Source organism: Girardinichthys multiradiatus, chromosome 11 (assembly GCF_021462225.1).
Source record: "Girardinichthys multiradiatus isolate DD_20200921_A chromosome 11, DD_fGirMul_XY1, whole genome shotgun sequence".
Lineage (NCBI taxonomy): Eukaryota > Metazoa > Chordata > Actinopteri > Cyprinodontiformes > Goodeidae > Girardinichthys > Girardinichthys multiradiatus.
The window spans coordinates 27,955,336-27,976,978 of NC_061804.1; the positions used below are offsets into that span (position 1 = coordinate 27,955,336).

Here is a 21,643-nt window from a genome sequence, read left to right on the forward strand (position 1 = left end):
TTGGTAACTCAGAAAACATAGCATTTTCTGCAGCAATACTTCTTCGGGAGCAACTGAGTTTGAAGGTTCACAAAGTCAGCTCCTTATGCCATAGTGATATTATTTTGCAGTAATGGATAAAACACCTCTAAAGCCCCAAACAAACAATATTTTCACAGGTCTGCTCCTCTTTTGCAACATAATGTTGTGTGATACCTTCGTTCAAATTAGGACTGAATAAACTAAGAAAATAAATCTTAAAGATGCCCACAAGAGGATGCTCTGATCCCTTTTTAGACATTAAGACAAGACAAGAGTCTCCTCAACTTGGAGTGAGCTTCAGTAGCATAACTGCAGCATATAATAAAAGGGCTCTGCCTATGTGGTGTACAAACTAGTTGGTGTCTAATTTGTATCTGCGTGGGCTTGATGCTGGCGAGGTACTGCTGGCTCATGTACTTCCGGAGTCCGGTATCACCAGGTCAGAAAACAGCACGCACACACATTCTCTCTCTGACACCTGAGAGGAATTCAGTGCAAAAGGAGAGCGAAAGCTGGTTTGTGAAAGTACCGTTAGAGGATTTCTCTATATCCAACCGTTACAGACCTCGATTTCACTGTCATTTCAAACATAATCTCCCACCAGGGTTGAAAATATGAGTAATATGTCTCTCTGCCCAGCAGAACCAGAGAACATGGCTAGAGGGGCGTCACAAGGCGAATAAAACACACAAATCCAAGAAGAGAATGAAGTTACAATTTAGCTCTAAATAACAGGACTGTTTCTGGATGTTGTTTTTTTATTTTAGACCAAAGATTCTCCCAGTATGATAACATTGAGTAAAAACACCATGGTTAAATGGTATTATGGTATTAACACAAACATTTAAAACCACAATGAATGCCATTTTTAAACTGCTTTTATTCTAAACCTCTAGTTAACCAGCTCACAGCTTCCCACCTATAAAACAGTTCTACTTAAAACAGCATTACCTTACTTAGAATGATGTCTGGTTTTAGTTTCTAAAACATAACCTTAGTTTTTGTTTCCACCAAAAAACAGAAGAAAAAGCTGATTTTGTCTTGGATGTGAAAAGCGTAGCAGCAATAAGTGGGGCTGGGACAGCACCTTGGTACTCTGCTCCATATAGTTTTTCTGGGTTTCTTAGGAATTTCTTCTTAAACGGCTTTTGGACTCTAGGTATAAAAATTTGACGGTTCTGAATTTATTACTTTTTCAAACCTTTATAAATAACACATAAAGAACACCCATGACTGATTCAGTCTGGACTGCATTTGACCATCTGTAGCTTAACTGGATTATTTTGACACTGAACAGATATTATTCACTGCTCAATTTGAGATGGATGAAATCTTTATTCTAGTATTTAATGCTATCTTGGTATTAGGACCACCTAAGGCTCACATCAAGAGCACAATATCTATAGGTGGAACATGGGCCGAGCAATCAGCTGTAAAAAAAAGTTCCTTTTGGCTTGGTTGTGTTTTGCAGGTGAGTGTAGTGTGTGTGAAATGGCTCAAGTAGGCACCGACCCAGGGCGCCATTCATTAGAGGACCACCACCCCAGCCAGAACCTGACTTTCTAGTTTCTTTAATGTCCCACAACAAACTAACACACATCTGTTAGAAATGGCTGTGATATCAATGGGAAACAAGCTCATCTTGTAGCACTGTTGCCTTGCAGCAAGAAGGTCCTGGGTTCGATTCCTGGCTGGGGGTCTTTCTGCATGGAGTTTACATGTTCTCCCCGTGCATGCGTGGGTTCTCACCAGGTACTCCGGCTTCCTCCCACAGTCCAAAGACATGCCTGTTAGGTTAATTGGTCACTCTAAATTGCCCTTAGGTGTATGAATGAGTGTGTGCATGGTTGTTTGTGTGTTGCCCTGCGATGGACTGGCGACCTGTCCAGGGTGTACCCTGCCTCTCGCCCATAGACTGCTGGAGATAGGCACCAGCTACCCCGTGTCAGTCTATGGAATACGCGGTAGAAAATGACTGACTGACAAGCTCATCACAACAAAGTCAACAACAACCTTTGTGGAAAAATAGCTAAGCTACAACTACAAAAATAAAAAATAAAAACAACTATAGTGGGAGGCACAGATCAATAGCAAACTGTGTCCAAGTTCTGCTTTGAGTTTGAGAATGAGCATGGAGTCAGAGAAGGAAAGATTACTTGAGCTATGTCCGCTTAGTGGCTTTTGTTTCCATTAGCAATTGTGGACACTGACACAAGACACCCACAGCAGGTGCTTCGGTGACCTGAAATGTAATTAGCTGCTTCCATTTCTCTTCCATGCACTTTAACACCAGCAAACAGAGGGTGTTTTTTCAGCCCGGCTGCTTTAAACACAAACCTAACCCTGTGGAAGCACATAAATGGTTTCCCACTTGCAATCAAATTATGCAGCTTTCTGCTTATTTTTCCAGTTATTCCTGTTTTCTCCAAACAAGAGGGGGAAGTGAAAGTGATAAGCGTAGCAAAGGATCTCTTTAAAATTATAACCAACAGAGTGTGAACCAGAGAAAACACAGAATGCCTTCATGTTCTCAGCGCAGGTGTCTCAACAGTAAAGACAAATGTGTCAGTAATTCCCTAGTGTAATGGAGACAACAGAAACGGCTCAGTTGAGAAGGCCACAGAAGGGAAGCAGCAACAAAGCCTGAGGGAACGCTATGTCTTGTAAGACAGAAGGATTGTCCCGTAGGTTTAGATTTAAAAAATAGAAAGAAAGTGAGCTCATCAAAACATTTCCTCCAGTGCCAAGTACTAAATCTAACGAGGCACAGAAGCTCAGCCAGGTTAGTCCAGGATATTGGGATTTTTTTTATGCCTGAATGGGTCAGTTATCTGATAAAGTAACATTGTCAATATGAGGATTCACACACCAGCAGGGAGAATAAAAGCCTGAACAACAGTGCGTTCACAGCTTTCTCACTGCCATCCCACATATCTCTTGATTTTTCAGTGTAGTAAAATTGAATAATATGCTCTCAATAATAGACATCAAACTAATAGGTGATTTGCCCTCTTTGCTCTTACTTACAGAAGTTTTGTATTTTTCAAGATTTATCTATAAGGCCTCGCTTGTTAAAGCCAGACTAGCCAGACTAAAATGAATCAAGATTTAATTTGTCACCTACAGAAAACGTCATGATCAGTTTTTCTGTTTGTTTTGCTCCAACATAGTATCATTTAATCAAGATCAAATTGTCTTGATGAACATCGAGCTTCCGAACGCACATGCCGCTGGTGAAAACATACGTCAACAGTTCATTCATCGTTTGTATTTTCCTCTTCATTTGTACGATTTTAATCCAATTCATCCCCTCAAAAGGAGCTTTTGACAAAATATGCGAGCTGGATGGATTTTCAGGAAAACAATGCAGGCATAAAACACATTAAAGCAGTTTGTTAAGAGGACTAGCACAGACTAGAACTGCCATCAACACGGTTTGCTCCAGTGTTGTCATCCACACCAGGCTGCATCATGAATTGGGGGATGTTCAGAACCACACTTGGACTCAAACACATAAGGTTACTCCCTCGCAACTCAAAAGCTTCAGAATTTATGTTGAAAAATGACAAACGTCTTATGTTATGTTTATGTTTAACTTATGTTTTTCAATTATCCTAATAAGCTTGATTTTGTGTCTATTGTGATGTCATTGACCCAAACAATCGCAAAGTAGAGTTATCATTTTTTTCTTTAGTGCTTTTTAAATAAATCTGGTTTTGTCAAATCTTGTAGTGGAAACACACAATTCATAATTCTAGCCAGGTTTTCATGTTCACACTTCTGAAACATGTGACTGTAAATCTCTGCCATGCAGATGGCCCTTCGCAATGGAAAACTTCACAAAGTTTTCACACAAAGGTGTGAAAAAAACAAAGAAATGAAGCCATGCACAATACATTCCTCAATACAAAGAATCAAGACTTCCTCTTTTTTTGCTAGTTAGAAGACAGCGAGGTATGAGAAGCTCGCCCTCACTACTGCATTGAGAGGAGCTTTGCACCAATGATTAGCTGCATTTGGTTTAAACTCCAAACTTTACATGCACTCAGAAGCTTGATTCCATCTATGGCATATGAAAACAACAAGAATTATGGTTGAAGTGGATCAGTGGTAGGAAAAAACAAAACAAAAACTGATTGGTGTGGTCAGCCGGGCTGCACATTAACATATCCACTTTGCAATATTGGTGTGTGCAAAATTACTATAGCCAAGGACTTTCTCGTGAGTCCACACTTCACTTGCAAATGTTAGATTCTCTCTGGTGAATAACGTCTCACTGCAGTAGATGCCCACAGCTTGCACAGACTACAGTGCCTAAGGCCACAAAGCTGCACAGATGAGAAACAGAGGAAGCAAAATATGGATGTAAGTATTTCTCAATAATATTGCTATGGTGCAATCATAACCATAGAGACCAATGTGCTTTTTGGTAGCCAGTTTATAATCTTATAAGGTTATAGAGCACATTCCAAACCAAGTTATGGTCACTGTAAATAAAGGAGCCAAATTAATAAAATAAAGAATTCTCTAGGCTACAGGTTGCTTGATACTGAGGCCTGAATGAGAAAAAATAATAATTTATGCAATAATAATTCAGTGTCAAGATGTTGTTGGTAATACACATAATTATAAGAGGCATATCTATTCTGAAAAGACTGAAAAGGAGAAACAGGCTAGGTGCAGGAAAGGTGCGTACTAATTATTACTCAGCAGCAGCATCAGTGTCTCTATTTATACCATGCTGAACAACTGCCACCAACAAATGTTCAGTTTGTTGATGCAGTAGCAGTACATTGATGGTAAAATCAAGTAAGTCAGTTCTAGATTTTGAGTTTGTAAACAATCTGGTTCTTTACCACATTCTAAATTTTACTGAATTTAAACAAAAATGTACAAATAACACACCACAGAACCTAACGTGATTATTTATTTAACAATGACCATGTGAGGCATCTCTGAACCAGAGACTACAGTGAAATTATAAATTTTAGTCATAGTCATTGATGTTCCCACTTTATGCTTCAGATTCTGAAGTGCCTGACGTGCTAATTTCATTAACCTTCCAGGTCTGTAGCCGCGCAGGATCCAAAAGTACGTGAGTTTGCTTTCAGAACATTGCCGTTTAAAAAATCAAATCAAATTTTTACGCCGGTTTCTCTTCTTTTGATTGACAGCTATTTTGACTAATTGCATCAATCTATGGCCTCTCAAGGGCCAGTCCATAGCTTCAATGTCTTCATCTTGCAGTAACTGCTGACACACTCCAGCCACATGAGGTCTAGCATTATCCTGCATTAGGAGGAACCCAGGGCCAACCGCACCAGCATATGGTCTCACAAGGGGTCTGAGGATCTCATCTCGGTACCTAATGGCAGTCAGGCTACCTCTGGTGAGCACGTGGAGAGCCGTGTGGCCCTCCAAAGAAATGCCACCCCACACCATTACTGACCCACTGCCGGACCGCTCATGCTGAAGGATGTTGCAGGCAGCAAATCGCTCTCCACGGTGTCTCCAGACTCTGTCACGTCTGTCACATGTGCTCAGTGTGAACCTGCTTTCATCTGTGAAGAGCACAGGGCGCCAGGGGCAAATTTGTCAATCCTGGTGTTCTCTGGCAAATGCCAAGCGTCCTTCACGGTGTTGGGCTGTGAGCACAACCCCCATTTGTGGACGTCGGGCCTTCATACCGTCCTCATGGAGTCGGTTTCTAACCGTTTGTGCAGACACATGCACATTTGTGGCCTGCAGGAGGTCATTTTGCAGGGCTCTAGCAGTGCTCTTCCTGTTCCTCCTTGCGCAAAGGCGGAGGTAGCGGTTCTGCTGCTGGGTTGTTGCCCTCCTACGGCCTCCTCCACGTCTCCTGGTGTACTGGCCTGTCTCCTGGTAGCGCCTCCAGGCTCTGGACACTACGCTGACAGACACAGCAAACCTGCTTGCCACAGCTCGCATTGATGTGCCATCCTGGATGAGCTGCACTACCTGAGCCACTTGTGTGGGTTGTAGAGTCCGTCTCATGCTACCACGAGTGTGAAAGCACCACCAACATTCAAAAGTGACCAAAACATCAGCCAGAAAGCATAAGTACTGAGAAGTGGTCTGTGGTCCCCACTTGCAGAACCACTCCTTTATTGAGTGTGTCTTGCTAATCGCCAAAGATTTCCCCCTGTTGTCTTTTCCATTTACACAACAGCTGTGAAATTGATTGTCAATCAGTGTTGCTTCCTAAGTGGACAGTTTGATTTCACAGAAGTTTGATTTACTTGGAGTTATATTGTGTTGTTTAAGTGTTCCTTTTATTTTTTTTGAGCAGTGTACATTGTTTTGGTTCATGCTGAAAAGGAAACCAACTTTGGACAAACCAGTCAGCAAAAGTCACAATCCCAAACAGAGGCGGTTTTGCAACATCATCAATTAGAGCTTATAGCTGTCCCAATAAATCAGAATTTTTAATCATGATAACTTTTATCCCATCATAACAATAGACAGCAAATACGATAACTGCCCATCTCTAGCCAGAAGCAACCTTTCCACTACCACCCCTTCCTGGGCTGCAACCTTAGCGTGGTGGAGGGGTTTGAGTGTCCCAATGATCCTAGGAGCTATGTTGTCAGGGGCTTTATACCCCTGGTAGGGTCACCAAAGGCAAACAGGTCCTAGATGAGGGATCAGACAAAGCGCAGCCCATACACCCCTTTTGATGATTACCGAAGATGGACACAGTGTTCCCTCGCCCAGATGCGAGTCACCGGGGCCCCACTATGGAGCCAGGCCTGGAGATGGAGCACGCTGGCAAGCGCCTGGTGGCCGGGCTTTCACCCATGGAGCCCAGCCGGGCATGGCCCAAAGAGGAAACATGGGTCCCCCTTCCGATGGGCTCACCACCCGTTGGAGGGGCCAAAGGGGTTAGGTGCAATGTGTTATGGGTGGCGGCCGAAGGCGGAGACCTTGGCGGTCTGATCCTCGGTTGCAGAAGATGGCTCTTGGGACGTGGAATGTCACCTCTCTGGTGGGGAAAGAGTCTGAGTTGGTGTGCGAGGTAGAGTGGTAGAAATAGTTGGGCTCACCTCAAGGCTCTGGCTCTGGAACCGGTCTCCTTGAGAGGGGTTGGACACTCTTCCACTCTGGAGTTGCCCCTGGTGAGAGGCGCCGAGCAGGGGTGGGCATACTTGTTGCCCCCCATCTCGGCTTTAGTGTACTTTGGGGTTCACCCCGGTTAACGAGAGAGTAGCCACTCTCCCCGCCTACAGGTGGGGGGACAGGTTCTGACTGTTGTTTGTGCTTATGCACCGGGCAGCAGTTCAGACTACCTACCCTTTTTGGAGTCCTTGGAGGGGGTGTTGGAGAGCGCCCCTCTGGGGGACTCCCTTGTTCTGTTGGGGGACTTCAACACTCATCTTGGCAAAGACAGTGAGACCTGGAGGGGTGTGGTTGGGAGGAATGGCCCTCCCGTTCTGAACCCGAGTGGTGTTTTGTTATTGGACTTCTGTGCTCATCATGGATTGTCCATAATTAACACCATGTTCAAGCATAAGGGTGTCCATAAGGGTCATAGTTCGATGATCGACTTTGTTGTCGTGTCATCTGATCTGCGGCCGCATGTCTTGGACACTCGGGTGGAGAGGAGAGCGGTGCTTTCCACTGACCACTAGCTGGTGGTGAGCTGGCTCCGATGGTGGGATGCCGGTCAGACCTGAGAGACCCAAACGAATCTTGAGGGTCTGCTGGGAACGCCTGGCGGAGTTTCCCGTGAGGTGGAGCTTCAACTCCCACCTCTGGGAGAGCTTCAAACGCGTTCCGGGGGAGGTGGGGGACATTGAGTCCGAGTGGTCCATGCTCTGATTCAGGAAGAGCATTGTGGTTTTTGTCCTGGCCGTGGAACACTGGACCAGCTCTATACCCTCTGCAGGGTACTCGAGGGTTCATGGGAGTTTGCCCAACCGGTCCACATGTGTTTTGTGGACCTGGAGAAAGCATTCGACTGTGTCCCTCGTGATGCCCTGTGGGGGGTGCTCCAGGAGTATGGAATCGGTGGCTCTTTACTAGGGGCCATCCGGTCTCTGTACAAGCGGAGCAGGAGTTTGGTTCGCATTGCCGGCACTAAGTCGGACCTGTTCCCGGTGCATGTTGGACTCCGGCAGGGCTGCCCTTTGTCACCGGTCCTGTTCATAACTTTTATGGACAGGATTTCTAGGCGCAGCCAAGGGCCGGAGGGGGTCTGGTTTGGGGACCAGAGGATTTCGTCTCTTCTTTTTGCAGATGACATGGTCCTACTGGCCCCATCTAGCCAAGACCTACAGCATGCACTGGGGCGGTTCGCAGCCGAGTGTGAAGCGGCTGGGATGAAGATTAGCTCCTCCAAGTCCGAGGCCATGGTTCTCGACCGGAAAAGGGTGGCTTGTCCTCTTCAGGTTGGAGGGGAGTTCCTGCCTCAAGAGGAGGAGTTTAAGTATCTCGGGGTCTTGTTCACAAGTGAGGGAAGAATGGAGCGGGAGATCAACAGACGGATCGGTGCGGCTGCCACAGTAATGGGGGCGCTGTGCCGGTCCGTTGTGGTGAAGAGAGAGCTGAGCCGAAAAGCGAAGCTCTCAATTTACCAGTCGGTCTACGTTCCTACCCTCACCTATGGCCATGAACTTTGGGTCATGACCGAAAGAACGAGATCTCGGATACAAGCGGCTGAAATGAGCGTCCTCCGTAGGGTGGCCAGGCACTCCCTTAGAGATAGGGTGAGGAGCTCGGCCATCCGGGAGGGGCTTGGAGTAGAGCCGCTGCTTCTCCAAATCGTGAGGAGCCAGTTGAGGTGGCTCGGGCATCTATACCGGATGCCTCCTGGACGCCTTCCTCGGGAGGTGTTCCAGGCACGTCCCACCGGGAGGAGGCCCAAGGGACGGCCCAGGACACGCTGGAGGGACTATGTCTCTCGACTGGCCTGGGAACGCCTTGGGCTCCCCCCGGAGGAGCTGGAGGAGGTGTCTGGGGAGAGGGACGTCTGGGCGTCTCTGCTGAGTCTGCTGCCCCCGCGACCCGGTCCCGGATAAAGCGGAAGACGACGAGTACGAGTACGAGTACAAGTCAACAGTTTGTTTTTTTTAACAATGTGGCAACCATAAAAAACAAAACTGTAACTTTCAGAACCCCAGATGACAGAATTACTGTATGGTTGAAAAGCAGCAAGACCTCAGTGTTGCAGTGGATGTCTTGATCAGAAGGTTAAAGCATACACTGCAACTGTGAAGTCAGCCACATGTAAAAGGAGCTCATTGACTAAAGTGGGTGCAGTGGTGCATAGAAGAGTGGTCATAATTATTGCTGCTTGTCATGTTACTGTTGGGTCACCCACATACTGAAAGTAAAGAGGGTTTACATCCCTTTGTAGGAGTGCTTTAATAAATGTATACAGTTTCTAACTACATGCATTATTTGGGGAATAAAGGTTTATAACGATGAAACATTGCACTAACTTAAGGCTGCAATACAGAGATATACAGAGATCTATCTAAAGATACACTAAAACATTACTTGAAACTGAAACTGTATCATGAAGTCAGGCAAGATTCACAGCTTTTCTAGTCCATGTTGAAAACTGTGTTGCTTTGGTGCAGCTCAACCAGAACATTTAAACCACAGATAACTAACACCTAGGATCCCCTTGTTTGGGGACACGTAGTTTGTAGTATGTTCTTCCATACATGCAGTAAATTTGAATCAACAGTGGATCCTCAGTAAATATGGATGGTTTATAAAACGCTTCACAACCCGAAGAGGCAACAGTTAGCGGTAAACTGATGAAGACTTTCCTTCTCAGTCAGTCAAGGAAGAATGAAGATCTCTGCGGACCTTCATGCAGCTTGCACTCTCATGCACACCCCTTGCGCTCACCACAGATGCACCACACTGGGGTCTCCATGGCAGCCAAAGCACTCAGCCAACCGTAGGGTTGCCTCTGACTACAGAATCTGACTTTTGTTTAAATGTTGTATTAATTCTGAAAATGTGGTCTCTGGTTTATTAGGTAGAAGGTGGAGGTACGAATCAGTTAACTGACAGGAAAACCACTATTCTTTTACCTACTCCGAAAACTTGCAGCTGTTTGTCTCTCACCATTTAAGCTGAGACATTTTATATGGCACATCCCTGTATAAAAAAATCGAAGTAATGATTTATTTTGGAGTAAAGAAAATGAAAGAATGCCTAAGAGCGGAAGAGTGAAAAGTAGGATCAGCTCAGTCCTGCTTTGAGGGAAATGAGAAGAAACAGATTTTAGTTGTGTCAAGATGACATGTATCCTCCAACTCCTCTTTCTAGCATGGCCGTGTCTCTGTTACAAACCAGTGGGGAGGTTCACGCCTTTGTTGATTTTAGGAAAGAAAGGGCAATATGTCAAAGTCCCATAAATATGAGAAAATCAGGTGCAGTTGACAAGCTCTTCTTAAATTCACACGGTCAAGATGAGAGTAGCTTCAACAAGCAAAAAAAATATTTTTAAAACTACCATCTGTGTAACTTTGTATACATCTGATCAAAAAGAGAGACTAAGTGAGAATACAAATAATATTGAAACTAAATTCTAACACAACTTAGAAAGCCACCACCGTGCAACGCATGGGTCTTTAAATATTTCCATTCTTAGTCATAGTTTCAGCAGTTGACAACTGGCTGATGTCGTCAGCAGGATGCAGAAACAGATTGCATCACAGGCCTTTGGTTAAAGATACTCATAATAATCATTTTTTTTAAAACTAAGTTACTGCTCTAATATTACAGTAGTGTAATATAAAATAGCACATAAATACACTACATGTGGAAATAAATGATGCATAATAAACAGAAACATTCAGTTTAGTCCTGGTGGTTTTGGATTCAGATTTCAATCCTTTGACAACTTCGATTTGTGTTTGGATGCAGCTGCTAGTGGCCATTTGTGACAGATGCATCACAACTAGCAGTGTCTGACCATGCATTACACACCTCCAACACAGAGGTATTAGTAGAAACATTCAGCTCTGCTGTATTAACACCTATCCCTCAGGGCTAATTGCTGCAGCACACACACCACATTCTGCCCGTCTTCCATCTCCAACCACGCCGACTCATCACCAAGGCAACGCGAGGACGAGACTGAGAGAAACTGTCCGTTAGTCCTGAGGACTGGAGGACAGGAATCCTGCAGAGGTTCCATAAGCATTTTAGGTTATTTATCATGCTACAATTTCTATTCCACTGAATCATTATCCTGACAGCATGAGATCCAGTTTTTCTGGAATGGTTTCTAAAGAAGCACCAGGATTTTCCTGGCTGAAATCTATTCAATGTTTTCTTTTAGGTCAGACCTGGATATTTGGGATTTTATTTCTCAGGACTTCAACACATTGCATGGACAACTGACTGGAATTTCTTTGATCATTGTAGTTTTGTATTTAATAGAAAAGGAGGAGGAAGGAATTACATGATTATCCCCATTTATGCATCAAACATATGTTTCTAACCTATTTCTGATTTTAATAAAACTAAAACTTAGCATATGACCTAAAAACTAATCAGAGGAAAGTTGCCGGTTGATTGCTCCATCTCTAACTGCAACAATACATAAATGTAAGACTTGTTCATACAGATATAAAACAGTCAAAACCAAAATACGTTTTATTATTTTTTTCTTCAGTACAAGATATATTATACAAATAAGCTAATTTCATGTTTAGATGAGATGCACTTTACCACCTTTAAAGAAAATCTTGAAAGGAAGATGTTTAGCTTCAAAATAATGAGCCAGATGTGTTTTGGTTTGCTCTAAAAATCTAAATTCCATGCTATAATTATTCATTGTAGCAACTATAAAAATGTTTTGATCATCCATTCAATATTTTTTCCCCCGATCAAATCAGACATGTGTGTTTAGCTTAAGCTCATCGGCTGCTTTTAAGGACAATTTAGCATCAAAATTAACCAAAACTTCATCAAAACTGTGTGAAATATTCTAGTATGGGCTTCAGTGCAACTGATACATCTCTGGTATGGTAAAAGTCTCCCATTAAACAAGTAGTGGTTTTCTAGAGCAGCCAGCAGATGGGATGGGCAACATCTGTAGCCTTCACTCTCTACTGTACCAGGTAAAATAAAATTATTCAGACAATAACTTGTGTGACAATTAAGTCTAATTAAGTCTAATGAAGTTTGGAAATGTAAAACTTGTGTTGATCAGACTTTTGCTGATTTAATGTTTCTGCACAGTTTCCTAAATGGAAGCACCAATGACTGCTGCCTTTATGTTTGATTGAACCCAACTAGTGAGTTCTGTTTAGCAGGATAGTTGAACAACTTGAAGTCACTAGTGTAGTGATGTTTCCTTTTGAATATTTAGGAAAGGTCCAAATTGCTGAATGTATGCAGTGATAAAATTAGAGCCAAAATTGAAAGATTCATTTGTTTTTAACCCCGTTTCTCATCACTTTTATCTTTTTTGTAATAATTACCACAAAATATCCTAAAATCTTAATTTCATATTATCCATATTATTTCTTTCGTGGAAGAAAAAAAGCACGTCCCGTTCTGAAAATATCAAAAATAAGAGCGATTCCTGTTCCATTCATTCAAACGTTTAACCCTCATTTCATTACCACACTTTAGTCTCATCCATTATGCTGTAATGTATACCTTGAATTAACATCTTTACTATTTAGCATTAAGAAGAAAAGTTTTAAATGTGGAATTAGAAAATGGATTACCAATACTATTAAACAAAAAAAGAAAACCCTCCAAGCCATATTTAGTGCAACATCTAATGAAGGAGTAGACAATATGAAGACAGGGATAAACAGCTGTTCACGTAGTCATTGCGGAGACAAAAAATCTCTTTGATTCATTCAGAAATTCCACATTAACAGGTTTTAATCTACTTCAATTGTTGTTCTAAGAGCATAAATGCTTATTTATTTTGAACGGGGTAAATATTGCATTTGATCAACTTTCTAAATAATATAAAACAGTCTTCAAAAGATTTGTGGATGGTAAATTACATGTTAAATGATTAAAACATAACTGTTAATAAAGATTAAAAGATGGAAAGATAATTATCTAATGTTTATGTAATAATTTAGGCCTAAGAACAAACAGTACAGGTTGTACTGCAGGGTTAGAGGTGACCTAGATGTTCTGGATTTGGTGAGGAAATGTTTGTTTCAGTCGTTGGAGACTTGGACTTGCTCCTCAAACACTTGGAACACTTTAATTTGCACAGTAATATTAAAACTTGAGGCTCCTATGAAACCCTTAACTTTCCAAGTCAGAGTTCAAATTCTTGTTTTATTTTCAACTGGGAACTTTGAAATTCCAACGTCTGATACAAATACAATGTAGCATCTGTTTATGTGTATGTGCTGGGCTGAACAGACAAAGAAACACACACACACACACATACAGAAGCTAATGTAAACCCACCGGAGCCCACCAGCACCATAATGACTAAAGCGAGCCAAACTACTCTGGCTGGATTGCGTTTTTCTAAAACGTCCGTCTGCCAAACAGTAAAGCTCTCACTCTACTATAAATCATAGCCTAATTCCACATATAAAGCTAAATGAAACCAACAAAATGTCAGAGCCTTTTATTTAGTGCTAAACAGTCAATGATAAACCAAACTTCAATGTTGTGAACTTGTACTTAGTCCAAAGAGCACCATTCCCCAGCTGCACATGTTATTCAAGACGGGTCTGGACAAGCCCTGCAGTCCTGAACACAGAAACAGCAACTCCAGTGGGAAACAGGAAGGTGTCTCACATAACACCCACTGTCAGAAAAATCAGGAGTGACAAAAACATTCTCAGCTTCCTCTAACAGCGTTTCTATCTTACCGTATCTGTGCTGGAAGGCTTTAAAACACTAACATAGTTCAGTTGTCCATTGTGACAAAGTTCTCCATGAAAGTGTACATGCAATCTGTGCATTCATAATTCCGGTTTAATTAAACCCTTTTCGGAGGAGGGGATTGTGATTTAATGATGGAAAACATTTTCCTATAAAGTAATAGGTTAGAACCGGTACCAACACCGGGTCATATCTAACACAAAGCCTTGGTGCCAGCGTGATAAAACCAAGGATTCATCTGGGACATGTGAGGCACATTACTGACGTTCCTACAGACTTACATTTCATATGGCAACAAGTCATTCCTCCAGAGCAACACGGATGTGGCTTTTACGTGTAAAATCTCTGTTCAACAGGTTCCGGCTTGTAGTGTTGATGGAGAGATAAAGGACTCCTTGGCTTTTCCCTAATGAAGGCTTTATTGTGCTTATATGCATGTGTTGAGCTTTGTTCAAATGTAGAAAAACAACCAGAAATGGACCAGGAAATATTCTGATATTTGTACACCTTTCTACTGAGCCCATACTGAAACATTAGCTCAGAAATTAGGACCGTTTAATAATAGCAAGTAAAGCAAAGGAAAAAAATGAACAACTGACTGGAATATCCCAGCTTCTCCCATCGCTAATGCACCTCAGAGTCCACTAATGGGGCTGCTTGCAGTAGAGAGATCCTACTGAGTAGTCCGATAGCCTTTGCAGCTTTTTAACAGAAAAATACAGCTCATACAGTACAGTTCTGACATGTATGGTCAAACAACTTACTGCGGTCATTGCGGTCGTTTTTTGTTTGTTTGTTTAGGTATAAAATCTCACAGAGAGTTGTTTATATAAAGAACTAATATTGGATTGTTATTGAGTGTAATAAAGCCAGCAGTTTTACAGGATGCTTGTTTTTTCACCTAAACTCAACATGTTGTTCTCTATGCCCAACTTTTAGCCCAAAGACTAAGTCCAAAACTGCTTGTTCACTGAATTTCCTGTTAACCTTTGACTCATCTGACCTTATTTTCACAAGTTTTTTTCGATTTTTTTTTTTTTTTTTAAATAGACATTTCAACCCTTATTCATATCAGATATGCAATCCATTGAAGAAGTATTCAAACCACAAACATGTCCACATTTTGTCTTGTTATCACCACAAACTTACATATTAATTAGGATTTTATGTGATAGACCAGCTTAAAATAGCAAATAATTGCTAAAGTTTCTCTTTTTGAATTAAAGTCTGAAAAGAAAGTGTGTGATGAATCAATATTCAGCACCATTTACTCTGATACCACTAAATATAGTCCAGTACAACCAACTGGCTACAGAGGCCCCAAACACACTGGCTGGGCTGTAATAGAAAGTTTTAGATCAAAGCATATCAATGTCTTAGAATGGCCCAGTCAAAGTCCAGTCCTGGATCCAAACAGGAATCTATGGTAGCACTTAAAAATGATGTTTGCAGATGTTATGCATCCAATGTGACTGAGGTGAAGCTGCTGTGCAAAGAAGAATGGGCAAAAATGTCAGTCTCTACATGTGGAGGTAGAGTCACACGGTACCCTAAAAGACACAAAGCTATAATTTCTGAGAAGTGTTGCACACAATTTGAGGTTACAATGTGACGCTGTATAAAGTTCAAGAGACATGAATACTTTGCAAGGAACCGTGCAGGATATCAAATTTTTAATAATGCTAAAACACAGCTAGACATCAGAGTGTCAGAGGCATGTGTGCAGGGAGGGGCAATGGGTAACTTACAGAGCTTGAAGATGCTGATCAGAGAAGCGTGTGATATGTAAAAAGAACAGGAAACAGGCCGTCAGCTGAACCATCCTGCTGTCAGAAAGTGAAAGTCGGTCACTAAGCAAATCCACCAGTTTTCCTGTGAAAATATTTTTTTTTCAGTCAACCTTCTGGCTTGTTATTGATAAGCCATTATATCTCTCCTTGGAGTCCTCGTTTTGACTGTACTTACTAGAAGATAGCTGCAGAATCTGAGCGTGGCTGGACTGTACAGAAAACAAACACCAGAGCGGAGCACTCACTTTAAATCTGCTAAAATATTAAATCATGAACGGATCTGGCAAAAATTTGTGAAATTTTGGGTAAATCACAACAGTTCTGTGAATCAGAGATGAATCAGGAACCAACAGAGGCTAAAGCAACCGCCTCAGACTCACATGATGTCTTCCTAACAGACAGACGTTATGCAAAGGCTGTTTTTAGTATGAGCAAGAGTCCTGGTATCCCAAGAAAGCAAGAACCAAACAATTCTTATTCAGAATTACAAAGTCAACCCGGCGGCAAAATGGGCAGGAATTTCTGAGTTTCTGTCCCACACACCCTCTATTGTTTGTGGTCCTTCCACTGATTTTCCTGGCCGTCAAAGCAAAACATCAGTATCCTGTGGGATAACAATGATGCAGCAGATTAGGAGACTTACAGTCATTGCTTTTCCTTACCTTAACGTTTCCTTACCAAATGTTTACAGTAAAAATACAGTCCCCAACCAGTCACGGAAGTAGAGAACCTGATTTGCTGTGATTAGAAATCTCTGCAACGCTTTCCTTTCTTTGTCTGGACAGTTTGATGTCTGAGAAGCAAGGCCAGAACTTCATCACGCAAAGGCTTTGTTTTACATCTGATGCACAGGCATTCTGACACTCTTTACAAGGAGCGATCCACAGAACCGAACATTCTGCTTTTGTGTCACGTTGTTTCCCATCTTTTGCAAATGCATTGTTGCCAACATGTTTGTTCGGCAGCCTTTCTCGTCCCAAACTGTTTCAAATTTCCCTGTCCACCTATATCAAATGTAATCAGCAAAACAATCTCAATTAAAAATCGAGAGATAAGCCTGCTATAATCCTCTATTAATAAAGAGGTTAGAAAAGCTTAAGTATCACTGACGATACAGATTTGTCTGCTCAGAAAGCCTTCCTCATGTTTATTTAAGTCACTTTTTAAGGAAGTCTCAGATTTATGCAGCAGGATTTGTCTTATTCCTGTGGTTTGGATTCGTCATCGGTCTACAGAACAAACCCTCTGTTTCCCTGTGGAGTAACTGAATATTTTAAGCTCAGGACCGATTTTCTTCCAGAACATTGCAGAAAAAAAAACCCGAACTGGTGAGAAACCATTGATTTTTTTTTTTTTTTTTTTGGCAATGCCTGTTTCCAGTTTATATTTAAACCTAAGCATGCACACAATCTGAACCTGTTAGCATCTGAAAACACAGCAGTCCATCTGCAGGAAGAGGCATTCTGAACAGATGCAGATTTTAATCGGGTCAGACACAACAGGTCGACACTCAGACATTCAACAGCTGGAGGTACAACAGCATCAGGAGGAGTATTAGCACACACAGAAACAGCCAAATAACAAACAAGCTGTGGCATTTAGATAATTTTGCAAAACTAGGAATTCAAGTACGTATTCAGAAGCCTTGAACATTTTCACATTCTGTCACATGACAAGAACAAACTTTAATGTATTTTATTAAGACTTTGTGTGATAGACCAACACTGAGTAGAACATATTTGTGAAATAGAATGTAAATGACACAATATTCTGATTATCTTTCAGAAATAAAATCTGAAAAGTGCTACGTACATTTATATTCAGCACACATGCGATAATACTTTGTAAAACCGCCTTTCGCTCCAGTTGCAGCTGCAGATATGAGGTATGCCTCTACCAGATTTGTGCATCTAGCAAACATTTATCAGAAAATAGCTCCAGATCAGTCCGACTGACTGGAGTGCATCTATGAACATACATTTTCAGGTCTCGCAAAAGATTCTCAACTGGATTTAGGTCTGGACTTCCACTGGGCCGTTCTAACACATAAATATACATTGGTCTAAAGCGTTCCATTGTAGCTCTGGCTGTTTGTTTAGGGTTGTTGTCCTGCTGGAGGGTGAACCTCCTCCACCAGTCTCAACTCTTATGTAGCTTCTAACAAGTTTTCTTCCAGGACTTCTCTGCTAAATGCTCTGCATAAATTACATTAACATTTGTAAATGTAAGCTGACAAAACATGGAAAACTTCAAGGGTAGGAATGCATTTGCAAGCCACTGTATGTATTTTTCTCAGACAGCATTAGTAGCTTAAAGAGGTTTTTTTTTTGGTCAATCCACCCTGAACGCACAACGCCGGTCAGACTTACAGTAGTACTAGAGTACCGCACAGCTCATAGCACCCCAGACTCCTTGCAGCAACGTTCACATTCATGCTGCATGTGGAAAATTGCGTTGTGTTAAATCTACTGCAGCCCTGACAGGATGCTACGTCGAACAGCACCCACCTGACTTTGCACCAGAAAGCTAAAAATCCTTGACTCATAGGAAATGCACCATTTAACACATAGCAGAAGATACAGCAGAAATGATGGAATAAATCAGACTATCCGTGTGTGTGTGTGTGTGTGTGTGTGTGTGTGTGTGTGTGTGTGTGTGTGTGGTGGTGGGGGGGGGGGGTTCCTTCCAAAACACTGCAGCTTCTCTGAAGCTTTAAATTCTTCACACAGTTGCCAAAGCCAACAAGCCCCAGAATCTTAGCAACTCTGAAAACACTACCAGAGGAGCATCTAGCATGTTACTGCAAACACTGTACCAAGATCACAGTGAGTGATAGACAACTTCAAGTCTGCATCCAGCTACATGCCAGCAGGCAAGAGGGCCCTGCAGATGATAGTGAGGGGAGCTGAGAAGCAGTAGTTAGAGCCTCCTGTATTGCAGCATGAAAAGCAGAACCAGCACACTGGTTAGATTATGAACTTTATATTATTGTAGCTATTTATTTTTTATTTTTTTTTGCCCATTCAATTTATTTTTTTTACCAATTTGCTGATTTATCCCAGATAAAACCCCACTTTGTTGCAAACTGTTTGCTTTACTGTATCATCATCAAGTCCATTCAAAATAATGAAACTGGCTATCAAAACGCCAAAAAGTAAAAAAAAAAAATAGAAACAAATTCATCTGTCAGCTGACATCTAGCTGACAAATGTAAAAAGAGGTAGATGCCTGTGATGTTGAAAGGCCGGGAATAAGATTATGGGAGGAAAAAGTCACATGATGCTGAATAACATTTATAAGATCTTTCAGTTGGATATCATTTCAGATTTTTATTTCTAAAAATTATTCCACTTCTAAATTATGCACCAATTTATGTGTTCTGAAACACACTGAATTCAAAGACCAATGCGGTGTGAATACTTTTGCAAGGCACTATTTAAAGTAAGGTGATAAGAGTCAAATGTAACTTGCTGTCAGATTTAGCTTCATTTACGACAAAGGTGGTTTGATTCCCTTACATCCCGCCTCAGCCTTGTATAAATTATGATTTTTTTTTTTATACTCGTATGAAGCATCATATCTTTAACTTTGGGAGGATTGCACAATACCTGCAGAGGAGTCGTCGTCATGGTCGGAGCTCAGGTAGCCATCACTCCTCCTGTCAGGTGTGCTGCAGCCGGAGCCCCGGGACGTTCTGGGGACAACATGTCGGAGGTACGGAGACAGCCTGCCATCATCCCCGGAGTCAAAGTCTTTGCCAACAATCTTCGGCGTCAACAAGTTATTCCGAACAAAATTCTCGTTCAGCTCCGCATCTTCATATTCTCGGTCGCTGTCCTCTTCCTCGTTGTCATTGGCGGCCTTGACCCCCCTCCTGTGTTTCTGCGGCGGGACAGGGATGGGGACGTACTTACCCGTCTTACCGATGAACCTGCTCCGTTCTCGGCCGTAGGAGCTGGGTGTGTTGGCCGCCCCACTGAACGTCATGCCTTTACCTAATTTCACATTCCCAACCTTGGGAACGACGAACTTCTCTGCGTTAAAGTTTTCATCTTTGCCTTCAAATCTCTCCGGCTCGTTTCTCTTCTGCTGGGTCACGGTGGTCTGCAGGTATAGCACCTTGAATTTCTCCTCCGCCAGTGCCTTCTGGAGCCTCTTCAGGTTGGCTTGACATGATTCCAGCTCCGACTCGATGTCCTCCACAGAGCTCAAGTCCATTCGGGGAACCTCTGCGTGGGGGAACTCATTCCTCCAGTGTTTAGCGAATTCCTCCTGTTCCCACATCGTGATGTTCAGGCTGCCGTCAGAGAGAGAAATGCTGGAGCTGTCTTCACCGTCAGTTAGCGGTAAATCTGTCGCATACACCCACCTTCCTCTCGGCACCTCTTTTTTTTTTTTTTAAAGAAACAAAGATGTATTTACTGACGACTGTAACTTGACACCTTTTAGACCCTTTTCATCCCTCCACAGACTGCAGGCAGAGGACGAGTGCGCTCAGAGATGCGGTTAACAAGTTTGACACTATGTTGAAAAGTTCAGAGACTTCCTGTATCCAGCCGTGGTGCCTTCAAGTACTACTGGGACAAATTTCACTTGTCACACATAAATGCTTCGATTTTGCCTCGTATCTGACCGTTCCGGAGTTTAATGAACTATGAAGAATGTGCGTTTTATCTGCTGCATTTAATGTTGACTCTGTTTTTGTACTTTTGTGTTTTTTATTTTGTTCGGCATTTTATTTCTTGTTGCCTTTTTGTTTTTATAGACAGATATTTTCCTAATTATTTTATAATCACAATGCTGAATATATAATAATAATTATTATGATGATGCCCCCACTTTCCTGCTGTTATATTTACTGTTCATCATATTTCTTAAAATACAATAACTTAATCCTTTTTGTTTTACCGAAAAGTGTACATTGCAAACAAAATCCGACACTATATCAATGCAACAACAGTTACTGTTAAAGTTTATGGGAGAGTTTTTACACTCTTTTTTTTTTTTTTTTTTTTACAGGAGTCAATGTTTAACTGTGTTTATTTCATATAAAGGTAGTCTGTTTCCAAATGTAAAGGAGTTCAGAGAAAAGGTTAATCCTTCCAGGCCTTGTTCCTGTTTTAGTGTCTTTTTGTTATGTTTTATTTTGTTTGGTTGTACTGATTTTACACTGACATTGCTGGTTATAAAGATTATTCTTATTATGATTAGTAGTAGTAGTAGTAGTAGTAGTAGTAGTAGTAGTATGTCAAAAATCTTTATTACCATTATCCTTCAATGATTAAGATGCAGTGGCACCCCCATAGGGTCGGCCAGAGGGCAGGGTGGAGCAATGGCTCCTATTCCCCACTGGTCCCCCAGCCAGACAGTCTGAAATGTTTAATAACTGTTATTATTCTGCACTTAAGACACATGTTTAAATGAGATGCGATATTTATTGATTCATAGAACGGTTTTTATATTTCCTGGTGTGCATCTTCTACAAATCTATCATTCGATTACAGTTCTGCAACCTAACCCCTAATGGCTTTTGGATTTGGTGTGCCACCCTTGAATTTTACACCCCCCCCCAATTTGGTAACCCCTTCCAAGACCTTCTGGGGGCACCCCTGATTAAATGGACACAGCCACACTAAATTAGATTATCTGCTATTACTTTGTCCAATATTACATGTATACTTATAGCTGTAATAAGTCATCTTATTTTCTCTTTTGTGAGAAGAGAGTGGTGTTGCAAATTCCAACACTATCCAAAGGCAACAAAGGTTACTGCTGAAGTGGATGGAGTATTTTTTTGCTGTGAAAAGTGAATTTCTAACCGTTTGCATACATTTTAAATAGAGATTGTCTGTTAACAAGGAACCAACTGGTACTTGGCGTTATATAAAGCAGTGGTTCCAAAAGTTAGATTTGATGCCCCAAGAGACAAATCAATAAGTGTAGGCCTGGAGAGACTCTTTAAAAAATTAAAT

General features: G+C 41.8%; 1 protein-coding gene across 1 annotated transcript in view; it reads right to left on the reverse strand.

Annotated features, from left to right (window-relative positions):
* abr (ABR activator of RhoGEF and GTPase) overlaps nucleotides 1–20,127 on the reverse strand; it is a 161,685-nt gene extending 141,558 nt beyond the window's left edge. The window contains exon 1 of the mRNA XM_047378805.1: nucleotides 19,280–20,127. Within this exon, the coding sequence (XP_047234761.1) occupies nucleotides 19,280–19,955 (676 nt within the window). The 5' untranslated portion in view covers nucleotides 19,956–20,127. The remainder of the gene's footprint in view (nucleotides 1–19,279) is intronic.
* Nucleotides 20,128–21,643: the final 1,516 nt, after the last annotated feature.